The sequence below is a fragment of the Vipera ursinii genome (genome assembly GCF_947247035.1).
Source record: "Vipera ursinii genome assembly, chromosome: 2".
Classification (NCBI taxonomy): Eukaryota; Metazoa; Chordata; class Lepidosauria; order Squamata; family Viperidae; genus Vipera; species Vipera ursinii.
The window spans coordinates 174,155,425-174,180,832 of record NC_139513.1 but is presented as its reverse complement, the minus strand read 5'-3'; the positions used below and the strand labels follow the sequence as shown (position 1 = coordinate 174,180,832).

General features: G+C 38.0%; 1 protein-coding gene across 2 annotated transcripts in view; it reads left to right on the top strand.

The window, feature by feature from the left end:
• TYK2 (tyrosine kinase 2) overlaps nt 1–25,408 on the top strand; it is a 50,889-nt gene that overhangs the window by 9,705 nt on the left and 15,776 nt on the right. For both annotated transcript variants that reach the window (XM_083353700.1, XM_083353699.1), the window contains exons 4-15: nt 8,514–8,667; nt 10,029–10,189; nt 11,412–11,796; nt 13,568–13,762; nt 14,136–14,293; nt 14,379–14,496; nt 18,845–19,022; nt 21,347–21,453; nt 22,272–22,448; nt 23,246–23,333; nt 24,034–24,161; nt 25,267–25,402. In XM_083353700.1, coding sequence (XP_083209826.1) covers nt 8,514–8,667; nt 10,029–10,189; nt 11,412–11,796; nt 13,568–13,762; nt 14,136–14,293; nt 14,379–14,496; nt 18,845–19,022; nt 21,347–21,453; nt 22,272–22,448; nt 23,246–23,333; nt 24,034–24,161; nt 25,267–25,402 — 1,985 coding nt within the window. The remainder of the gene's footprint in view (nt 1–8,513; nt 8,668–10,028; nt 10,190–11,411; nt 11,797–13,567; nt 13,763–14,135; nt 14,294–14,378; nt 14,497–18,844; nt 19,023–21,346; nt 21,454–22,271; nt 22,449–23,245; nt 23,334–24,033; nt 24,162–25,266; nt 25,403–25,408) is intronic.

Here is a 25,408-nt window from a genome sequence, read left to right as displayed (position 1 = left end):
TTAGGAAGGATTCCATGGATGAAAATCTTAAAGGGGAGAAAAACTCAGGAAGCTTGGGAAACTCTGAAAAATATGATTGTAAAAGCCCAGCCCAGCATAATACCACTGAAAGAGAAAAGTAAGAAATTCAAGAAGAAACCAGCATGGTTGCACAAAGAACTCTTCGATAAATTGAAAGATAAAATGGATAAGTATAAAAAATGGAAAGAGGGACACATAACTAAGGCAAAAACTAGCCCATACCTGAAAAGATAGTCAGAAAAGCAAAGGCTCAGAATGATGTAAGACTTGCAACAAATGTCAATAATAATAATAAAAAGTTTCAACATATAAAAAACAAGAAAAAGTCAAAGAAACAATTGGTCCACTAATGGGAGAAGATGGCAAGGAAGTGACAGGCAGCAGGAAGAAAGCAGAGCTGGTTAATTCTTTGCATTTGTCTTCACACAAAAAGAAAAAAAAAGCCTAAAACAGAACCATAAAAGACAGAGTAGGAATTCAAATTAAAATAGGCAAGAAAATGGTAAGAGAACACTTGTCCACTCTAGATGAATTCAAATCACCAGGACCTGATGGGTTACATCCCAGACTTCAGAAGGAGCTGGTAGACATGATCTTAGAACTATTGAACCATATCTTTCAAAGATCCCGGAGCACCAAGGAACTACCAGAGGACTGGAAAAGAGCTGCTGTTGTTCTCATCTTCAAAAAAGGGAAAAATCAGATCCAGGAAACTACAGACCAATCATATTGCAATCAGTCTGACATGAGTGCCTGAGAAGATCCTGGAAAAGATAAACAATAATTAAAACGCGAACAGGGAGATGCGGGACAACTAGAGTAACTATGGTCAATTATTTATTTATTTATTGATTGATTGATTTGATTTGTATACCACCCTGTATGATGCGAGATGTCATGAGTGCCGATGCTTCGTTTCATTATTAAGACTTTTTAGATAAAACAATATATGAATGTTGTTTGCACTGTCTCATTAATCGGAACCATGACATCTATCTTATCAGATAAAGGTTGCTCCTCTTCTGTGATTTCTTTAAAAACATCTTTTGGACATAATCTATCCATAGAAGTAAATTTTGCTGCTACACAGGAAAGATTCTTCAGTTAATTCCAAAATGTTTCAAATTTATCTGGAACCTTAATCTGTGCATAGCTTGCTAAAATCAAAGTCTTAATTAGGTTTTTGCTATTTATTTTAAAGTGATTAATTTTCTTAAGCTTGTAATTAAATTTTTCGTTCATTAAGTATTGAAGGCAAACTCACCTGGTGTTTTCAGACTTGTCAGTCCAAAGCTTTCTAATAGCTGAAAAGTAGTTAAGCAATTTCTGAATGTGATTAGAAAAGGAAATATGCAAACTACTATCGTTTTAAAGGTGCTGGCTACAGTCTGAGCAAAATAGCTATTCCCTTGTTTCCCAGTACTCAAAACTTGTCAGAGACTGCTGTCTTGTGGTCTCCTTGTGTAGAGCAAGCAAGTCGGCAATCTCCAGTTTTTCCTTTATCCAGAAAGATTTGAAGAGGTGGTCTACTCACTGGCTGCTTGTTCTTTGTTTCTGCTTTTTGCGGAGTCATCTTCAGCCCACCATTTCTTCCTTTGGAAGTCTCATTTAGATGATCATTTCTATATCTTGTCATTGTTGTGAGGTTAAATCAAAAAGAGTGGGTATTTAGAAGAGCCACTGGTTCTATGGAATTGTTCACTGAATTGTTTCCTTGAAGATGGTTGAAAGTCTATTCAAGTTCTTTTTTAAAAAGATATTTAAAAGTTGTAATCAGTATTAAATACAGATTTGCTGCTGTTTGAGTCATTTCATTTGGGATAATTTTGTTTTTATTAATGATAAATACATTTTTTAGAAATGGGATTATTCTGCAGTATTTTGTTACAGGCCTTTTTTCATACTATGTAAAGTAATTTGTCTAAAGAAATCTACTTGAGTATAACCCTTCAGGCTTTTCAAAAGTGCAATAAAATGACTTTCTTCAAAACATGTTTATGAGGTCAGAGAGCCTGAGGTATTGTTTTTATTTGTAATATAGTGGAATGATTCGGACTGAATAATATTTTAATGCAGTGCTATGACATATGGAGAGTTTTATTTGCTTTGTGTATTCTGAGTGCCTAGAATATTTTGCATTTGTATTCAAAATCCATAATTCTCCTTTTTCCAGAAGTACTAAGGGTGTATGTGTGTGTATCAGTTGTGTTGATATTGTTTTTTAATATAGTACTGAATAATAATGTTTTGTATAAAATTATAATGTTCAGTGACTCAAAAGTAGGCCATTGGTATAATGAAAAACTCCATCAAACGCTACTGCAGCTTTAGTTTCATAGCAGTCTTGCATTTGTGTGTTTCTTGGTCAATGTGGTTTGACCACATGTTTTGAAACAGCTATTTCTTCCTGAAAGTATTGTACAGAATGAAGAATAGTTTTTTGTTTGCTCTTCTGCATCAAGAGCATAGTGGTTCTTAGTTTGGCTTTCCTTCAGTGTAACTCTAACCTACTTTTCACAATTATCTGGTGTACTGAGACTGCATTTTAAAGAAGAAAACACTTTTAAGAGGACCATAATAGAGATGCAGTAAGTCTCTCTTCCCTTATCCCAATTTAAATCCTATATCAGTTTAACCATTTCATATATCCAATGAAATTAGCTCAACTTCATGAAAGTTTATGCCTTTTGATAATATTAGTTAATCTGGAAAAAGTGATGTCAGATTCCTTCACGTTCTCAGAATTTGTGTTACAGCTATTATGGTCAAAATAAAAGGAAAGAGGAAATTGCTTCAGTTTGATAGACAGGGGGCAAATAGCCTGGCTAAATCTGAAGTATTCATATGATATTGCTGTATTGGCAAATACAGAGAACATTTATAGATTTAATACCAGAGCAGGATTGTTGGGTTTTTTAAATATAAAGCCTTGCTCTTGATAAAAGCTTTCATTCATTCAAGTCTTCTCTTAAATAAGTAGTTTAAAATTTAAACTTAAGATTTCCCCTGACTAATTAATAATTCTTAGTTTTGTGCTGCCTTAAGATCAGGCCAATATATAAATTCCTTAGTTAAACATTTACTTACCATTTATGTATTTATTCACATGGCTTTGTCAAAAACAGATCACACCAGACAAAATTTATTGCATTCTTTGACAAAGTGTCTAAATTAGCAAACCAGCAAAATGATGTGGACATAGTATACTTGGATTTCAGTAAGGTATTTGACAAAATAAACTACAACCTACTTCTTAGTAAGATAGAAAAATGTTGGATAGATAGCACCACCACCAAATGCATTTGTAACTGGCTGATCAATTGCACTCAATGTGTAGTACTTAATGGAACTGCATCTACATGGAGGGAGGCATGCAGTGGGGTACCCCCAAGGTTCTTTCTTAGGCCCAGTACTCTTCCAACATCTTCATAAACAATTTACATGAGAGGATAGAAGGAGAACTCATTAAATTTGCAGACACCAAGCTGGGGGGAATAGCCAATACATGATTAGAAGATAGGCTCAAGGTCCAGACTTGAACACTGAGCCCTATTGAACAAAATGCAATTCAGTGGTGAGAAAAGTAAGATTTTAGACTTAGGTTAAAAAACCCCAAATGCACAGGTATAGAATAGGTGGTACCTGACTCAATAGCAGTAACGGTGATATGGATCTTGGAGTTTTAGTGGATAATCACTTAAATATGAGCCTGCAGTGTGCAGCAATAGCCAAAAATGCCAATGCAATTCTAGGCCGCATCAACAGAGGAATAGTATCAAGGTCACATGAAGTGTTACTTTTGCTTTATACTGCTTTGGTAAGACCACACTTGGAATACTGCAACCAGTTTTGGTCACCACAATACAAGAAAGATGTTGAGACTCTAGAAAGAGTGCACAGAAGAGCAACAAAGATGATAAGGGATCTGGAGGCTATGCAGAGAATGCTTGTTTTTATATAGCTTGTAAATTTATTTAGAAAGGATTTCTATCAATATCCTTTCTTGAGAAGGATTTGTATCTAGAAATGTACTCTTTTATATACATACTTATTTATATACATACATGTCATTAGAGGTGGTCTGTCCCACATGGTGGACCCTTTCATCACTCTTCTTCTCTAATTATCAGAATCAGGTTAAAGAATTGAATTGTTACACTGCATATTTCAAACAGGCAGGCTTAATTCTAACAGTTGCTGATCAGACACTGTGTTTTATTTTGAGGTCTCTTCTTGGTCCATTTTTTTCCTGCATATTCTTATTTTGTTCTATCAATTCATTACAGAATTACTTTTTTGCATATTTTGAATGTTGAACATTTTTCTACCCCTAGAACTCAGCCTTGCATTTTCCACTATTCTTCAGGATGTAGTATGTAACTATCACAAACCTATAGATATCTACTTTCTATCCACAGCAACCTAAAATGCTGCCGATTCAAACTTTCTGACATACCGTATATTTTAGTGCATAATGAAATCTATACCTATATGTATGAGCTTCACCCTGGATAGAGTTGTGTGATTAATAACTCTGGAATGAGTTTCCCTTCAAAACAGTTCCTACTCTGCTGGTATTTCAAAGAGCCCTAAAGACCTGGCTCTTTGCCCATACCTTTGGCAGGGACTGATGCCTCAACCTTGTACCCTCCTAGATTTGTTTCCTTTGCCATCTTTGTTCTTTTGCCCAGGGCTTTTTTTCCTCATAGAACGCTCAGAACGGCGTTCCGGAACCTTTTTTTTGCAAAACAACAACAACCCAGCTCCCTTATTGGTTTTCCTAAGCCTATTGCAGGGCTAGCAATCTTGGCTCTTTTTTATGACTCATGGACTTCAACTCTCAGAAATCCTGAGCCAGCCATGCTGAGGGGAAAGGGACAGGTTTCCAAGCTGAGCCATGCTGGCTCAGGAATTCTGGGAGTTGAAGTCCTTGAGTCATAAAAGAGCCTGCACTAGAGGAGGACATTAAAATTATTTACAGTATTACTTCTTTAGGAACTAAACTTTTAGCATCTAAAACAGCTAATTCAGAAAAGCCAACAGGAAAGAACCTCACATTTTTCATCTGCTTCTGTCTTTTGGAAGGTAAAATTAGATAACAAAATCTATTTCTTATATTAACATCTCTGCAATGAAATCAAAGGTAACAGGAAAGAAATGAGAAACATTTTTCTCAATGTAATATGTCTAATTTAGTTGATTCTAGGAAAAAATAGTATCTTTTGTACACTCTTGAAAACTATTTTGAATCTAAACAATTCTTAAGAATGAAATATTCTTAATTTGGACTTTACTTTTACTGTTTGGACTGTTGTGTGTTTTGAAAAATAGATTATTTAGAATCTAGTTATGTTGCACTTCAGTCTTTAAATAATTAACCTACTATATACATAACAATATATGATGTTTTCCCTGGTGAGCTTAACATCAATAACAACATTTATTAAAAAGGCTAAAATAATTTCTGGGGGTATTATCTGTATAGTAAAATTTTGGACAAGCAGTGATCATGTTACATATGTGCATAAGTGTAGTCAGTAGCATATGCCTTTTTAAAAATATCAAACATGCAAAGAAACAAAAATAAGTCCAAAATATCTGTATTACATCCAGAAATGCCAACTTTGCAACCAATATTTCTCATCCATAACTATGGCACCCTAAGGATACCTGCATACATGCAGATGTTTCTCTGGGATCAGTAACGCAACAGGGATTGCTTTTTCCTTCCAGTAACATATACCTAAAACCAGTTTATTGCATTTGGCAATTGTACTAAAAAACCCTCATTCATTTAATTTGAAATCAAGTGAAAAATTGATTTAAATTATTTTATTAAAACAAATTAATGGCAATTCTTTTATAAAAAGTTGCCTCAAACAAAATGAGTTTGACATGCCTGCTCTAGATAGTTGAATGCTCCAAAATAAATTCTAGACCAGGCCTGTACATGCAGCCTACCAAGCACCCTTGGACAGAGCACAGACTTTTTTAAAAAAGTAATAAAATCAACACCACTGCCCTGAAAGTCATGTTGCCTAGTGCCTCCATGGCTTACCATGACCACAAGCTCCAACACTGTAGATCAGGGGTCTCAAATTCAATTTCATTGAGGGCCACATCAGCATTGCGGTTGCCCTCAGGGGGCCAGGTGGGTATGGCCAGGGTGGGTGTGGGCTACTGGGTGGGCGTGGCTAGAGTGCATATGGCCTACTGGGTGGGCATGGCCAGCTCTACATCGTTCACATCAAGGGTGCCTATGGGGGCCTGGGCAGGAGTGGGACAGATCTGAGGGTCTCTGGCAGAAGGAGGGTCTCTGGGCCAGGGCCAAGGCAGTGGGGACCGTTCCCTCACTGTTTCCAGGATGGCTTTGCGGGCCACATGAAACCACTTTGCGGGCCAGATCCGGGCCCCGGGCCTTGTGTTTGACATGTCTGACCTATACTATACCTGTGCATTTGATTTTTCCTCCCTAAATGTAGAACCTTACTTTTTTTCACAATTGAATTTCATTTTGTTAGATAGTGCCCAGTGTTCAAGTCTGTCCAGATCCTCCTGTATCTTAAGCCTATCTTCTGGAGTGTTGGCTATTCTTGCCAGCTTGGTGTCATCTGCAAATTTGATGAGTTCCCCATCTATCCCCTCATCCAAATCCTTGATGAAGATGTTGAAGAGCTGCACAGACCTCTTCTAGATTTTCCTCTTGCCTTTCCGAGTTAACTCCTTGGTCTGTCATTGAGCAAGAATTGACTTTGTAGGGAAGCATATTATCATTTGATGTATATTTAACATATGTTCTACCTTTATTTACCAATTATATAATATTTGTATGCAATCCACATGGCGAGGTTTGGGGAAACTTACAACAGAAAAAATATATTTTTAAAATCATAAGATTAAAACATCGCCTGGCCCGCACTGCCTCCGCTGCCCGCATTGAGCAGCCCCGCCATATAGAGTGGGCTCTGCTGCTCCCACAGCAACAGTCGCGCCGGCTCCGGCCCCAGAGGGGAGCCTGCTGCCAACACCCTTCGCACCTGTGACTGCAGCAGCACCGCCCCCCACCCCCCCGCCTCCTGCGCCCACCAAGATGAGAGTTCCGGCACCTTTTTTTTTTTTTTAGAAAAAAAGCACTGCCTTTGCCTTATGTGTTTGTCTTTTTGTCTTTTTTTAACTCTTAAAAATGTTTGTAACAATTATAAACCACCCAACTGGAGTCACAGGGAATCAGTGGCATCTAAATTTCATAGAGTATTATTATTATTAATAGTAACAACAAGATCACTAGATCTATATCTCTTTGCTTCCATCTAGCGGTTGTCCAGAATTTTGCAGTCTAGGTCTGGTAGCTTTAATTTAGGGCATTCAATTGAAGATAAACCTTGCAAGGGTAAAGGCACATTGCTTGCCTTATGCCTGCTGAGGTTATATTTATAGGCAAGCTATTCAGAAAAATAACTGTTGCAGCACTGAGGATGCTAGCAGAATGAGTCCTCCCTTGCTACTGTCTTGTAAACAACTGAATTAAATAATTTGATTCCAATTTGCCAGAGCTACAGTAATTCACACCAGTAGCTATGAGAATTAGCTAAGAGAACTATTTGGAAACATTATCTACAAGAGCTGTGTGTTGTTTTAGGTTTCCGTAGTACATGTGTATACAGGCAACATACTGATAAATCAGTCTTGTCAAGCAGCCTTAGTTAAACTCTTAGAAGATTATCAATACTGTTTGTTAAGGGCAGTAATATATTAAGATAGCTTTGATCAGGGCTTTTGAGAAATGCGTATTAGCTGTCAATTGAATTAGCCCTTGAGAACTGTGCCACTATTTTGTTATTTCTTAGAATGCTAATAGATATAGCAATATTAGCATTCATATACCACTGTTTTAATTGCTTGCGTGTAGATATTATATATCCTTTGTTCTTCTAGCTGTAGACTATTTTAATCTTATATTGTTGTTAGGGGTCTAAGTGCTTGATACTACAAATGAGTTAATTGCTGAGTTTACTCGTGCTGTTTATCATTTTGCAACTTCTCTTGATATTATTTTAAAGTGGTTACATTTAAAATATTGCAAAAAGTAAAAGTGGTACAGACCCTGTTAAAGTTTTTATTAATGTTTAGACATATATGATTACCAAATCAGAAGGACTCAAGGGGTTTTTATTTTTCTTGAATATCATTCAACATATTGATTAGCCATCTACTGGGGATCGTGTAGTGACTCCTGAGGCAGGCTTGGGGTTGGACTTGATGACCACTTAAGTCCCTTCCAATTCTGTGATTTGGCCCAAGGCTGTTGAGATTCAGGCAGTTATAGGTTTATGAATGTAAGTAAGTAAAATATTCTATGATTTTATGAATAATGTTGATAAATATGACATGCAGATGCTTCATATTTGTAATAATGACTAATATTTCATATTAAATGCTATAGATTTCTTTGTAGACCCATTGGACTGATTGCATTATTGTTGCTCATACAGATATTATTTCCGAAACTGGCACGGGACAAATGACAAGGAACCAGCCATATATCGCAGTACTCCTCACTTAGCTGACTCAGAGGACAGGTCATATAGGAGTGAACAAGGCAATGCCATCCTGGATAAATCATCATTTGCCTATCTCTTTGAGCAAGTATGGCATTTCTTTTGATAGTTCATCCATTTGGATTAAGCCTAATATATATCTGGAGCATTGTAGGTTGTAGTTCAGGAGAAAGTAGCTGGAAGAAAGGCTCCACAAAATGTTGGGATGGCAGGACTGCATAAACAAGAATAAATAAAAATGGTGATTGCACAAAATATTGCACAGTGAAAACCAAGCTGTATGAAACAGATTGTGATGAAACAGGGCATCTATCAAACTAGAGCCAGAAAAGTAAGCAAACTGAGCTACATTTTGTACAGACAGTAAAACTGTCTGATAATAATCTGATTCACCCTGGGATAGAGTATTATTTCATATTGCAAATGTGAAAAATACCTGTCCAATATGAAAGTCTTGCTAAAATCTAGTTCAGTTGCTTAGTTCGAGCATTCATGCAACCAGATGATTCTTTTCCTGTTGACTATTGGACCTAGAAGATATATTTAATATGTGAGAAAAAAGTTGGAAATAATGTTTGTTTACACTTGAATCAAAATGGCCCTTCTTAATATTGAAATGGGCAACTGTAGAGATGAAAAATTCCATTGTTGCAAAGAAAGATCTTTACTGAGATGGTATTTGGCAGCTTCAGATTGGGGCAGGTATTATTGAAAAACAACTTAAAATGATCAGGATTGGATTTCAGATATGTGGCCAAACAGTGATGACTTCTAGAAGAGCTTTCTTGTTTATCTTCACTGTTGTGCATCTATTAATAGTTTTTACATATTTACTTACATATTTATTCCCCTATTCCTTTTCAGGGTAGATTATGATATAGAGTAGACGTGTCAAACCCGCGATGTCACGTGACGTCGTGCAACGTATCGGGACAGTTTTGCCATTGCCAGCAACGGGGTGGGCACAGCTTCTGAGTGACGGTCCGGCCAATGGGCCGGAAGTTTTGACACCGCTGATATAGAGTCAATCCAACAATTCATTACTAGTGTTTTATTGAACATATCACTAGCATTCTCATAGAAATATCTGAAACAGCATTATAGCAGTCACCTATCTCAGTTTTATCCCAAAATTTCCGTCAATATTTGTGTTCATTTTCTTTGCTCTCATCTTAACTATTCCTTTCTCTTTGGGGCTTCATTCCTAGCAGTTTTTCTCTTTACAGTTACACATTATACAATCATTCTTATTTTTTTTACAGCAAAGTTTAGTATTTTGTACAAGAAAGAATGTTTTGCCTAGGTAAAATTGCTATGCCAATCTTTGGCAATATTTAAGTTAGATCCCCAGTAAGAGAACAAGAATAATTCCCAAGGAGATAGATCTCAGGTCTATTATTTTGGAGGGTTTTTTTTCTTCATATTACTTTGGATGATTCTTTTTTTAAGGGGAAATATGACTTCATCAATGATGTTGCCTCCTTAAAAGACCTGCACACTGAGCAGGAAATTCACCAATTTAAAAATGAGAGCCTGGGAATGGCTGTCCTCCACCTGTGTCATCTTGCACTTAAGAAAGGCATTTCTCTTGAGGTGGCAGAGAAAAAAAGGTATTGTCATTATTTATGAAACTGCATCTTTGTTTAATAATGTGCTTTTTGACCATGTGGTCCAAAATTTATTTTTAAAGTATTGTGCATGTTATTTATTGAATTAAAACACTATCATAAAACTTACATGTTTTGGAATTCTTTAACTTACACACTCACTGCTAGTGATAGTTTTATATATTTTATATGTTTCATTCAACAATGAGCCTCATTTTGCAATTCCAAGCTATGATTCCATTAAACTTTATCTATTACATGCTTTCTAATAATAGAGAATATCCTGGATGGAAAAATAGCAGTAGTTAGTGATTGATTTATGATTACAGGCAAAATGGTAAACAATGCTCATTTGCCTTAATGAAAATAATATTTGGAGGCAGATTGGAAGAAAGAGAAAAAAAGAAAGTAAGAGCAAACTTTTGTTCAAAGAAGGCTGAAAAATCAGCTCTTTTATGTAAATTAAATAAATTAAAAATTAAATAGAGGGCAAGAACTCTACCGGTTTCTACAGTTTTCAGTAATCATCTGAAATGTTGGGGGAGATTGGGTAGAATGTATTATCAATATAGCAGTGGCGTAGCGTGGGTTGTCAGCACCCGGGGCAAGGCAACCGGAAGCGGAAATAGAGGGGCGGGCGGGCGGTGACGTCACGGCACTGCTGAAAAGACGCGCCCCGCAGCGGCTTAGACTTTCCAAGAAGAGTCGTGCGCATGCGGGATGCTTCCGGGTCCCTCTCGAGGGCGGCTGGGCGGGGCTCCGACCTGCAAGAGCCACTGCATTCAAGCTCGCACGTGAGCCCCGCTAAATAAAGCCACGCATGCGCACGAAGCTAGGCCGGCCGGCCAGTGGGTCCATCTTCGCTCGGCCAAACCTACCAGGGCGCCTGCGGGGCGCTTGCGGTTGGCCTGAGCCTGGGCGGAGAGTTGGCCGCTTCTATTTATTTTATTCAGTTTATGTGGCTGCCCATCTCACCTGCCGGACTCATTTCGCTTTGTAAGAAAGAGCAGCTCGAGAGCGGAGCCAAGCCAACTCTGTGCAGCCCTTGGGGCTCCCTGAGCAGCTCCCCCCAGATGTTGCGCCCAGTGCGGCCGGCCCCCCCTGCACCCCCCACGCTACGCCACTGCAATCTAGGTACCTTTCTAATTTTGTCATTTTTACTGAAGAAGCATATTTATACCTATGAAAGCTGCTCTTGGTACCAGTTTGTCTAATTCCCTTGCAGTTTCAAAGAGTGCATCCCACAGTCCTTTTGCCAACAGATTCAGCAGAACAATTCTTTGACCAAGTTCCGCATGAAGAATGTTTTCAAGAAATTCTTGCAACGTTTCCAGCAGCACACATTGAGCTCTGGGAAACTTACAGAACAGGATCTCATGCACAAGTACCTAGCTACTTTGGAAAACTTGGCTCCACGTTTTGGGACTGAGCTCTTTGCCGCTGTTTCACTGGAAACAGTTTCAGAGGGTGAGAAGGTACCACATTATATCAATGGTGGTCATACGCATCTGGAGAACTTCTATTCTTCTTCTCATGGTAGCAGGCCTGTCACACATGAAGTCTTGGTCACAGGCATTAATGGGATTCAGTGGCGGTGTATCCCTGCAGAGGTAGGATTATTTGTGGATACGTCTTCATGTAATTCTGGAGATCTCAGCGTATTATTCCTGGATGTTGTGGGATACCCTGAGATATACACAGGGGGGCAAGCTGGTTAACAGTATCAAGATAGCAGATGTGACCAGGTGATTAAAGCCCTTCTCCAAAAGACATTTTGATCATACCACTCATCTTGACATTCATTAACACATAATACTCTGGGAATGCTTAATTTTATTCATTCCAATTAAAAGTCCAAATTTCTACAGATTTTGTCAAGAAAACTGGGTCAAATGCAACTTGAATCTTAATTAACATAGAATTCTTAATAACAGCCAAAATCAGTTCAAAATAAAGCTTTAAGCAAATGCAGTTTAATATTGACCTATTTTTTTTTAAAAAAAGTTAAAGGGTATGAGAAACAAAACAGCCTTTGCATAGATCACATATTGCTAACAAGCCATTGAATTCTGGGGGTTTTTATGGGGCTTATATGCATTCTTTTCTTTCTACTTGATTTCTGTCTAACGTTCGGGCTATAGATTGGTAAACTCAGAACATGCTTCTATAAGTTTATAATCATGTTTATAAAAGTTCATAAAAGCTAATTTGCTTTTATAAAGGCATTATGCTGCTGTTCCTGTTTTGAATTATTCTCCCCTATAAATAGCATCATCACATACATAACGGTAACGGTTCCCCCGCACATGCGTGCTAGTCGTTTCCGACTCTAGGGGCCAGTGCTCATCTCCGTTTCAAAGCCGAAGAGCCAGCGCTTGTCCGAGGACATCTCCGTGGTCATGTGGCCGGCATGACTAGACACCAAAGGCGCACGGAACGCTGTTACCTTCCCACCGTAGTGGTCCCTATTTTTCTACTTGCATTTTTACGTGCTTTGGAACTGCTAGGTCGGCAGAAGCTGGGACGAGTAACAGGCGCTCACTCTGCTACGCGGCACTCGGGATTTGACCCGCCAAACTGCCGACCTTCTGATCTACACGTTCAGCGTCGTAACCCACTGAGCCACATACATACTAGTTCCTTAATAGCGGAAGTTCAGCAATAGCCCAATTGACAGCTTAGTTTCCAACTTGTAGAAAATGCAGATCCAGCTCACCTTGAGGGCCATGTTTGTAGTGTGGCTTATAAAGCCCTAAGTTTCTGCAAGTGAAGAATAAAGTGGAATTATTCAAATATTTAATGTTTTGGGTATATGCAAGGGAATGGATATCTTGATTCTGCATCTTTGGAAGATGGCATATTAAGACTAATTGATAGAAAAAGTGTTACATAATTATATTAGAATCTGTCAAAGCTGTAAACATTGGATGTTTCCGCTCTGACAACTGATGAAAATTGCAGCCATTTTCTATTTGCTTTTAACATGCTTTTTCTGGTATTTAGAAATCAGGTGGGGGGGGGGGTTAGGATGAAAGCTCGAGCTCAGCTAGCCATAATAATAATGCTGCTTGTGGGAATCCAAGGAGAAGCTGATGATGTTTCGGAGGGCTGGTGAGAAAGCCCACGTTTTAGACTAATTGGAGAATGTGATTTATGACAGCTTATTGGGGGTGGGAATTGCACTTTGTTACTTTGTATCCGGGGGAAGGGAATTTAGTTTTTGGGTTCAACTATATAGTGCCGATACTTTATTTCCTGAATAAAATATTCTTTAAGGAAGAATTATTGCCTTGAAGTTTTTTTTGATGGGTTTCATCTTTCAGAACCATGACAGAATCACTGCCAAAGATTCCAAAACTCACTTTAAAATTCTTCTTGCAGAAATCACAAAGTCAGCCCCATAAAATCTATTTTGGGAGAAAAGTCAAGACTAAGGACCACAAATCCAAGGAGGCCTACCAACCAGTGGAGCCACATGAAACTAAATGGGCACACTTTTGTGACTTTCAAGAGATCACACATATTGTCATCAAAGACTGCAACATCAGTATTCATCGCCAAGATAATATGTGTCTGGTAGGTGAGAGTGTGTCCTCCACACAGTTTTTGTATGGAGTTATGACATGTCTTTTTGGTAAATTGTTATAGGTAATCAAAGAACAAAACATGGATATTGAAAGTTAAATGTAGTTCAAATTATTTTTACTATGCTGGAGCTGGTCATTTTTTATCTGTGTTAAATCTGATGGCTCTGTTTAAGGCAGTGAATGTGGTATTAACTGAATTGGAGAGGAGGATGTGTAAGCAAAAATATTGGTAACAAATAGCAACACATTTGTACAGATTCCCTGAATAAAATGTACAGTTTCTTGTGGGCTTTTATGTTGGCCCTGTAGCTCAGGACTAACAATTGTGCTTTCCCTTTTTTAAAAAAAATAAATAAATATAGGATTTGACGCTGTCATCCCATGAAGCTGCTCTCTCCTTGATTTCATTAGTAGATGGTTACTTCAGATTAACAGCTGATTCTAGCCATTATCTGTGTCATGAAGTTGCCCCACCACGATTGGTTATGAGCAGCCAGAATGGCATACATGGACCCATGCAGTAAGTAATCAAGCCTCCTGTCCTCCATGATCTGATTTGAAAGGAGGGAGCTTCCACATCATATGTAAAAGTTTTCTCTTCCTAGGGAAGAGTTCATTCTGGCTAAGCTGAAGCGTGAAGGACAAGAAGATGGGCTGTATGCCCTCCGTTGGAGTGTCTTTGATTTCAACAGATTGATTCTATCAGTACTAAATAATGGCCAGGTAAGAGATGGGAGCATGGTAGTGGGCTTTTTTGATTCTGGAAGCCAGCTTTCCTAAGCTTGTATTCTCTGAATGTGTACTTTAATTTTCAGAAATCCCATCCCATAAATATTGTTGAGAATTCTGGGATCCACTGTCTATGCCTCTAGAAAAGCTACATAAGTTTTTGTTTTAATATTCTGAGGATATTTTTAAGATAAGTAAATAATACATTTTTGGCATGTTTCTAAAATAGGAGTGCAAAAATCCTCAGTTAATGTAAATATAGGAAATTGCCTTATATCAAGTCAGATAACTAGTTTTTATCAAACCCAGAACTGTTGACATGGATTCACAATAACTGCCCAAATTTTCAGACAGAAGCTTATCTAGCACCATGTGGAAACTTCTGCTCCTGTAAAATGTTGTTGTTGTTAGCTGCGAAGTCGTGCCCGACCCATCACGACCCTATGGACAATGTTCCTCCAGGCCTTCCTGTCCTCTACCATCTTCTGGAGTCCATTTAAGCTCACACCTACTGCTTCAGTGACTCCATCCAGCCACCTCATTCTCTGTCGTCCCCTTCTTCTATTGCCCTCAATCTTTCCCAGCATTAGGCTCTTCTCCAGTGAGTCCTTCCTTCTCATTAGGTGGCCAAAGTATTTGAGTTTTAGCTTCAGGATCTGGCCTTCTAAAGAGCAGTCAGGGTTGATCTCCTCTAGGACTGACCGGTTTGATCGCCTTGCAGTCCAAGGGACTCGCAGGAGTCTTCTCCAGCACCATAGTTCAAAGGCCTGTAAAATGTGCTCTACCACTAACGTGGACTAAAGAAGTACATGACAAGCTTTGTCTTGTTTGGGACATAGGTAGCCAAAGATCTTTCTGTAGGATTCTGTGGAGTTCAAACTCACTACCAGGAACTGAATTCAATTTCTGTCAGCAGGCTTGAACCCCAGAAAAAAGTATGCCTGATAATACCCCTGAGGCTACACTCCAGCCTCCCTTACAGCAAGTCAGACCAGGGAAATTCACATTTTCTCAGATGCATCCACTGAGGCCATAGCAGCTGTTGCCTATCTCAAGGTTAAAGACTCTATAAATCGGACCCACATTGGGTTCTTGTTTGGCAAAGCCAAGTTGGCACCCAAGCCTGAGCACACAATCCCTAGACTTGAACTGCGTGGGGCCGTATTGGCTGTTGAAATTGTAGACTTTATATTGCGTGAGCTGGACATTCACATACATGACATTAAATTTCATACAGACAGCAAGGTTGTCTTAGGCTACATACACAACCAGACAAAACGCTTTTATGTTTATGTCAGCAATCGTGTAGAACGGATCAGAAAATCCTCTAAGCCTGAACAATGGCATTACATTCCATCAGAACTTAATCCTGCAGATCACGCTACAAGACCACTATCAGCAAGTGCTTTTACAAGTTCCTCTTGGCTAACAAGTCCTAAGTTCCTGCTTGATCATACAGAAGAAAACACAGTCAAATCCTTCGATCTTCAAGATCCGGACAATGATCCGGAGGTTCGTTCTGAAATCAAGACTCTTCTTACCAGATTTGAACAAAGAACCATCATGGACTGTCAACGCTTTGAACGGTTCTCCGAGTGGAAAAAGCTTGTACGCACCATCGCAAGGTTAGTCCACATCGCACGATGTTATCACACCAAGTCCGATGACATTGAATGTCAAGGCTGGCACTTGTGTAAAAACCCTCTATCAGCAAAAGACATCGCTAACAGTGAGCTGCTCATCATATGCTGTGTACAACAGAATGTCTTTAGCGCAGAATTCAAATGCATCCAGGACAAACGGAACATTCCAAAAAACAGTCCAATCGCCAACCTGAACCCATTTATAGACATTCACAGCATGCTAAGGGTTGGCGGTCGTTTACATAAGGCCAATTTGGGAGAGCGTGAACAGCATCCTCTTATAATACCTGGTCGTCATCATCTCTGTACCTTGCTCATACGCCATCACCATGAAGAGGTTAAGCACCAAGGCAGACATTTCACAGAAGGTGCCATAAGAGCGGCAGGCTTTTGGATTGTAGGAGCAAAAAGACAGATTGCAGCTATACTGCACAGATGTGTGCAATGCCGTAAATTAAGAGGAAGGCATCAGCAACAACAAATGTCAGACCTGCCAACCGACAAACTAAGCACTGACCCACCATTCACTCATGTTGGTCTGGACGTTTTCGGCCCATGGTCGGTAACAGCATGTAGGACACGTGGTGGCCAAGCAAATAACAAGCGTTGGGCAGTCCTATTCACTTGTATGAGCATACATGCAGTACACATTGAGGTTTTGGAATCCATGGATACCTCATGTTTCATTAATGCTCTAAGGCGATTTCTTGCCATAAGAGGACCAGTAAACTCATTAAGATCTGACTGTGGAACTAATTTCATTGGAGCCTGCAAAGAATTAGACATCAATTCTAAGTCAGTCCAGGACTTTTTAGCTGGAAAGGGCTGCACTTGGATCTTTAATCCTCCTCACTCTTCCCACATGGGCGGCTCATGGGAGAGAATGATAAGAATTACACGTAGAATATTGGACTCTATGTTAATGGACTTGAACTCCACAAGGCTTACTCATGAGGTCTTGACCACCTTATTAGCAGAAGTGTCTGCTATAATCAACTGAAGACCACTAGTACCAGTGTCTACCGATCCAGAATTCCCGACCATCCTCACTCCAGCTACTCTTCTCACTCAAAAGCTTGGATCTGTTCCTGTTCCACCTGGAGATTTTGGAAAAGGAACTCTGTATCATGATCAATGGAGGAGAGTACAACACCTTGCCAACTGCTTCTGGAATCGATGGAAGATGGAATATCTTTCTCTTTTGCAAAATCGCAGAAAATGGAAAAATCAATACCCCAATCTTCATGTTGGAGACCTTGTTCTGCTCAAAGACCAACAAGTTCAAAGAATTGAGTGGCCCATGGGACTTGTCGAGAAGGCCATTCTCAGCGACGATGGGAAGGTACGTAAAGTGGAAGTAAGGGTCGCAAAGCAGGGCACCATAAAAACCTTCATCAGACCCATTACAGAACTCATTCTGCTTCTACCTCTTGAAGACTGAACTCGTTGCTTTCCCTGTTGAATCCTGCCTTCAAGAAGAAAAGTGCCTTCAACCTGATCCAGACTATTGAAGCCTGAAAAGGCAATTGTTATTGTTGCAATATATATGCATGTTCTTTTATATCTTTCAGGTCTTGAACGCAACAAGCAAAACCTCAGCCTGAAATGGCAGTTTTATTATTGCAATATGTATGCATGTTTACTTATATATCTCAGGTTTTATGTCCTATATGGACGCATGTTTACCTCTTATATCTCTCAGGTTTTTATGCCTCATATATCATGTTTATTTTTATATCCCTCAAGTTTACATTTATATGTATGCATGTTTATTTTTATATATTTTTCTCAGATGTATTACCTATACTTCTTAGGCGTTTTCTGACAACAACAAACCACAAATGTGTATTTGCATTTGCATAACTACCGTTATGGGATTTTATATGGTGGTATTATGAAATACCAGACGGGGAGTGTGCTGCCACCACGTGGCTGGGTGGAGAAATCACAATGTGGGCAGTCAGACCCTCCTACTTTATGATGTATTTCCTTTCCCCTCCCCTTTCTGGGATGGACTTCCTCCTCCCTCTTCCCTAGTGAGCCATGCTTCATTAGCAGAAAACATGGGGTCCCAATATGCAGACCCTGGGAGCATTATCATCTTCTAACCTTAGAGACACCTCGGGAATATCTTGGAAATGCTGTACAATGTCATCTGAATTGCAATAAAGGTATTTCTATATAAAAGGTGTTTCTACGAGTTTAAACTATCTGGAGAGACCTGTTAAAGTTAATTATATCTGCTTACACAGACCATAGAAGTCTTACAAGAGATTAATTAAAGTACAACAGTTTCGTCGTTCCAGAATACTGATGAATCCCAAATAGAATGAAAGTGGTCCTGTACTGCCTCTTTGTGGTCAATATAAATAGAAAACATACATTACGTAAAAATAGAGAAACCATCCTCTTCCTCCTGACAGTGAAATTGAAAGATATGTTAAACTTTGTATATGAGAGCATAACATAATGTAGCATTTGTAACTCCCTGATCTGAGAATTTCAGAAAAGGAAAGTGGACCATATGTACCATTCTAAAAATCAATGTTATCCACTAAGTTATACCCTCCAACTATCCATGGAAATGATTTCTTGTTAGAATCATGGTAAGGTGCTTCCAGAACATGCTACTGACTAATCATATAAAAAGGTATCCATCTCTAACTTTTTTCCTTTTTCTTTTCTTTTCTTTTCACCAGAGTAATGCAAACTATAGACAGTTCCGGATCCAGAGGAAAGGAAATTCCTTTGTACTTGAAGGCTGGGAGCAAGAGTTTCCTAGTGTCGAAGAACTAATGAATGCTCTCAAAGGCTGTACTCTAAAATCTGGAACTGACATCTTCAATTTGAAGAGATGCTGCCTCCCTAAAGCAGGAGGTACACAGTTATTCAGAATTATCTTCTCCCACTGCATAGGCTAACGGTGAAATTTGTCCAGTGAATAAGATGTATCAGGTCATAGTGATGTACTACGGAAAGAAGAGATATCAGCAGTTATAATATGTTATCCTTAATGTGGATACAGTCTACATTTAAACCTTTAGCATATGTATCTGTATTTGCCTTGATTTAGCAGATACTTTTTTATTAACTCAACCCCCCCAAAAAACATAAGGTGCTGGTGTCCTATGTATGTGAAAGGAGGAAAGTAAAACTTCTGGTTTTAGATCATTTTTAAATACATTCTCATTTCTCAAAAAATAATTTCTATAAACTAGTCCGAAAGCCCTAATAAGCAGGCATATACATAGAATGAAGGCTATTGCTAAGCACATAGATTTGTGCTTAGATTGTAAGCCGCCCTGAGTCTTCGGAGAAGGGCGGGATATAAATGGGATTAAAAAAAATATGTCAGCTTTAGGATGAAATTATGTCTGTATTATGGTTTCATAGCTAAGATTTACAGAAACAACAGTTCCTCTATTTAGATAGAAGCTATTATTCATTATCTTTGAGTTTGAAATAGAATTGCCTCTATCTTGCCTTTAAGTTTTATAGTAAGAAAGCATCTATATTCCACAAGCAAGTTACATAGACCATTTTGATATGTGCAAAATCTTTAATTTCAAAACATTTTTTAGGGTGAAAGTCATTAAATATACTCCTTTGAATAGGAAAAGGAATATTTTGACTCTGCCTATTTATTCTTATTTCATAGGAAAGACACATACTTGTATTCTTTTTTCTTTAAGTTTCTGCTGAGGTTTATTGCAAGTGTTTTGTTGTTTGTTTGCTTACTCGTTGATGTGTTAAATCTGGGATTTATAGAGCTGTTTAAAATAGTAACTGGCTTATTGAGTATGATCTTAGAAGAGGAGAGAAGGCAAGCAGTTGGGCAAAAAGCATGCTACAAATGTGTTCCAGTTATATGTGATTCTTCCTTCTCCTGGCCATTTTTATTAACTATCCTAGGGAGGCATTCCTGGAATGAGTCAGATGAAAGAAAGTTGGAAAATACAATGTGTTCAGAAGCCTCTTCCTTCCCCATCCAACAGGACTATTGTGGAAAATTGTTCTAAGAAATGATTAAAGATTTTTGTGTGTATGTGCGTAGTATGTTTTATTTATGATGATTCTGAGTAGGATTTTCATAAAGAAAGATGGAGGGGAAGAGGAAGGAAGAGAAGGGAAGGGGAAGGCTGAGGAGAAATTTATTTTAATTGGGATTTTTAATAGTACAGGGTTGATTTAATATTTTTTAAATTGGTTTTTAACTTTTGTATGGTTGATTTTTAACTCCCTGTAAACCGCCCTGAGTCCTCAGGGAAAGGGCGGTATATAAATGCAATAAAATAAAATAAAAATAAAAATAAATAAGGAAGGAAGGAAGGAAGGAAGGAAGGAAAGAAGGAAGGAAGGAAGGAAGGAAGGAAGGAAGGAAGGAAGGAAGGAAGGAAGGAAATTAGAACATTCTGTCAACTAGCCTAGGAATCCTATGATAAAGTTGAACCTGCTAGATGGCCATATGACAGTTAATTGAATGTACTCTGCATGTTTTGCCACCATTCTATTTTTTTATTAGTTTGATGGTTTTATTATGTACACTCTAAAGAGTAACTATGTGAGATGGGCAGCTATACATATGTAATAAATTAATAAACTTAATAATTCTGGTAGTAATGACCTCAAGAAAAAGAATGAAAATATAAATATATAACATCATAATAGCCTCTATTGTTTTGTAGCACAGGCATTTAAAATTAAATCTAACTGATAAAAACTATCGAGATTGATCAGCATGAATACAAGATGTATTTCCTGGGCTGGGCATTTCATAGATATGCTGCAAATAATCTTAGAAAATTAACTCCATTGTATCCATAGCTTCATTTGTAATGGCAGTTGGAGGACAAACTGTGAAGTGGTCTGAATTGCCTTGGCAAGTCCATATGTTATGAGGGAGGGTAAAGTTGCCAGAACAAGTATCTAACAAAATGTACTGTTTGACATTAACATGTTGGAAGTAATAGTGACTTTCAGGAAGAATTGTTGATTGAATACTTTCAGGAACAAATTTTTAAAACATCTGCATAGTAAATTTTTAAAATTAAGTGTAGTTTCTAGGAAAACATATTTTCCTTGGTAGCATTAAACAATTTTTATCCATGCTAATTATTTTCTGAGAATGAATAAAATTGCTAAATGTTTTGATTCTGTGCTATTGTTTTAATCAGAACTTTTGGACTATTTATGTTCTGCAGAGATCTCAGACTTGATCATCACACGAAAAGTAAAAGACAGCACAAAGCAGATTCTGAATTTCACTCAGCTGAGTTTTCATCAGATTCGGAAGAATGAGATTACACAGGTCAGCAGAGTTGGCTTGTATACATTAGAAGATGAAATGTTGGGTTTGTAAGGATATCATCCAAAAAGGATCTAACTTTCTTTGCCACTTTCAGAAGTAGTATCAATGAATACAAATTATGGCTTAGAAGCTATTAATAGATACAATTTTTTTTTATTTAAAAAGTTTTACAATACATTTTGACTTTAATCCCCCCTCCCCCACCCCTATCCCTCTCCCCCACTCCCTCCTCCCCCCCCACTTCCCAGAGCTAAATACAGGGCATAAAATCAAAAAACAAACATAAACACCCCTATATTATCAACAATAAACTATAAATTCTATCTCTAGCTCATATAAAATGAATACAAACAATATTAATATTACAAATAAAGTAGAGAAGAAAAAGAGGAAAACAAAAAAAAGATCTTTACTCAAAATAAATTTTCTTAATCCCAGTCCTTATTCATATTAAATTCAAAAAAAAAGGGAAAAGAAAAAAAAACTTTCACCTGCTATTTGCATTCTCCCACCTTTCTCTAATTTCTCTAATTAATAGCTTAGAAGCTATTAATAGATACAATTTTGATTTCATGTATTTCTGGGGCTTTGGAAGTACACTTGGAGTAGAGATTTGATTAAAGCAAGATGGATGCCTGACAACGGAGATTATTGACTTCTTTTTTCACCTTTGACAGACACATATAGGTTTTTGAATTTATTGATTTTCAAATAATTATGAATCAATTCTCAGCTCAGTGTGGAATTAAAGGATTAAGTAGTTTTTGTGCTGAAATGGAAAGCGATTTAACTAATGCTCGTGTATTGTTCTCCATCAGAGAGCACACTTGGGACAAGGAACACGAACCAATATTTATGATGGTGTACTTCATGTATGCAGTGGGATCAACAGTGATGATGAGACAGAGTATTTTTCTACTGAGCAGAATAACAATAGCCATGAGATGCATGTGGTACTCAAGATGTTGGACCCAAGTCATAGAGACATTGCTCTGGTGAGTTAGACATATAGAAATATACGTTAGAAGTGAGATATTAGTAAAACCAACTTTGGGAGAGAAATATCATCAGCTGGAGAGAAACGTTCTCCTGCCATTCAATGTGCCATCAGGCAGGGGGAGGGGGGCAGGATATTAGTAAATTTTGTGGAAATATTGTATTCTATTAATCCATCTACTGAAGAGTAATAATTAACTTGCTCCAGGGACTGTTAGCACTGAGCTTTGTGGGAAATAGGTCCTTGCCTGAATTAGGCCTTTGGGTCGATCCAGCTTGTGGTCAGCAGCCTTCTTTGTGTTGGTGTTAATACCACTCAGGACTTTTCACTTTGCCAGCTTAATTCAGGTGAACGATGGAAAACAATTTCTGCATTCTTAAGATGTGTCTCATTAATTAAACCAAGGCTGCTTATCTACCAAGATAAACTACCAGCATTCCTAACTAATCTTATTCCCTCCTACTTAAACTCTTATGTCTGTAAATGATATATAATATTGTTTTAAAAAATAAGCAAGAGGAATGAACAAGGACTCATGTTGAGAAAGGGGTTTTTTTGATTAGGAAAGCTTATTTAGCTTATCTTTTAAAAATGAACCTATTTTTCTTTTTGTTTTGTGGAGAAAAACAAAATAACAAGAAATTAACTATTGCTTTATGACAACAGGTGTTTTGTGCTCCAGCTTTAGGCTGAGAACTAATTGTTAGCGTAGGAGCCTATGGCTGGATTAGACTGCTCCTGCTTCGTTCCTTGGCCAGTAGTCTGGATGTGATGCATTCACTTTCTTCTCTGCAGGCATTCTTTGAAACAGCCAGCCTGATGAGCCAGGTGTCCCATATCCACTTAGCTTTTGTTCATGGGGTTTGTGTATGGGGTTCAGAGAGTGAGTATTAATTGTATCCTTTGAAAGGTTCATGCATATGTTGCCTGCTTCTTTCAAATATATTTTTCTGTTTCCTCAACTACCTCACAAGCTTCAAGATGTACCTGTGCATCACATTTGATTCTTACGCTTAATATTGTTTTATCTCCTTTTGTATCTAGCCAAAAAGTGTGTTAAAATGACACCACTTACTCATACCCAGCTATATTTTGACAGAGTTGTCCAATTTCTAACCGATAGGACATCTTCTGTGGCTATTTTAGATTAGGTTAGGATAGTTTTTGATAGCCAAGAAGTGCAGTTAATATTTCTGAGACATTCAGAAGCCACAGCGAACTGGATTATTGTGCTAAATGAGCGGGATTGATTTGACCTCCTTTTTCACATAGGAAGTTCTTAATTTTAAACAGTTGTTAAGTTTTTGTAGATGTTACATCAATGATTTGACTTATTTTATGTCTCAAAATGATGAGAAATAGTGGTGCTAGAAACTGCAAAAAAAGAAGTTTTAGGTGCATATGTCCCTGAGTTATCAGTGTGTGCACCCCGTCTTAGCTCTATCTTAAGTATATGAAAACAGCCCATTCCCATCTCTGCTCATATTTTGTAGTCAATATTAACACCTGTTGCTATAGAGCAAGGATGCTAATCCATTTGTTTGCTTCATATTTTTCACCCCTTCTTCTGGTTTGATTTTCAGATATAATGGTGGAAGAATTTATTGAGCATGGTCCCCTGGATGTTTTTTTGCGCAATAACAAAGGGCGGATAACAGTAGGCTGGAAATTCACTATTGCAACACAATTAGCTAGTGCCCTCAGTTACCTTGTAAGTCTGTTGGTGGGGATTTGCAGTGGGTGGGTCTCCTTGAAAAGTTTGGATGTCATTGTGGCTGATTTCCATTCGCAGTTTTTATTTTTATTTATTTTATTTATTTTATTTTATTGGAGTTATGCACAGTGGCCCAAATGGCAGAATTGTAGGATTCTCTTTCTTATATATAATTTTAATTACCAGTGCTTCAGTTTGAATTCTTTGGTATGTAATTTGGTATGGATATTGATAGAAGGGTTATAAAAGTATTTTGGATTATATTCTGAAAAAGGTGTTTTATACCCCAATGATTCCCAGAAAAGACACAAACTGCATTAAAGGTTGCAGAAAACTTCACATAAACACAAGCCAACATCCGTACACTTCGAAGTATCACTTTGAGGGACAGAATTGCAATATGATTTCCTGTGATTCTCAGCTTGAAGAACCAAAAGGGAAGCAAGGGCAGATTATATTCCAAGAGAAGAACAGGAATAGCTAGTAAATAGGCTTTAAATATTTTAGGACCCCTTGTTTTGCCCATTTAGTAAGATCTGATAGAGTGGACATTCTTCAGGTCCCATCCTTAAAACAGGCCATCTGTTGGGACTCATGCGGCACGTGTTCTCTGTTGTAGCACTTGCTCTTTGGAACAGTACTTCCCCCGAGGTTCAAGTTGCTCCAACCTTCCTAATTTTTTAACAATCCTTGAAAGCCTGGAACCTTTCCTAGGTGCTAAATAGCATGTGCTCATGGGGGGGGATTTTTATCAGTGTGTTAGTGCCCCCCCTTATCTTATTGTAGCGAATGTTGCATTTAAGTTACTATTCTGCTCACAGTCTTAATGAGTTTGGTCATTTATAAATGTGATGAATTGTGTTTACAGGGGTTTTTGGATAAGGAACAATAAATGCGTGTTGTTTTTTCGTTTATTGAATTTGTAAACTTTTTGTTTCATAGCCGTCTTTTGAGAAAACTGAGGCATAATGCAAAAATGACTAGTTTAGCTTGTATAGGAATCTAGAGACAGAATTCTTCTTTTTTCTAAACAGCAGAAGTTTTTCCCTGACACACATTAGATATAGTATGTCACAATCTACCATTGTGTTTGTTTATGTAGGAAGATAAAAACCTAGTGCATGGCAATGTATGTGCCAAAAACATCCTGTTGGCCAGGAAAGGTTTGGAAGATGGCTTGCTACCCTTCATTAAGCTCAGTGACCCAGGAGTCAGCTTCACTGTGCTTTCTCAAGAAGGTAAAC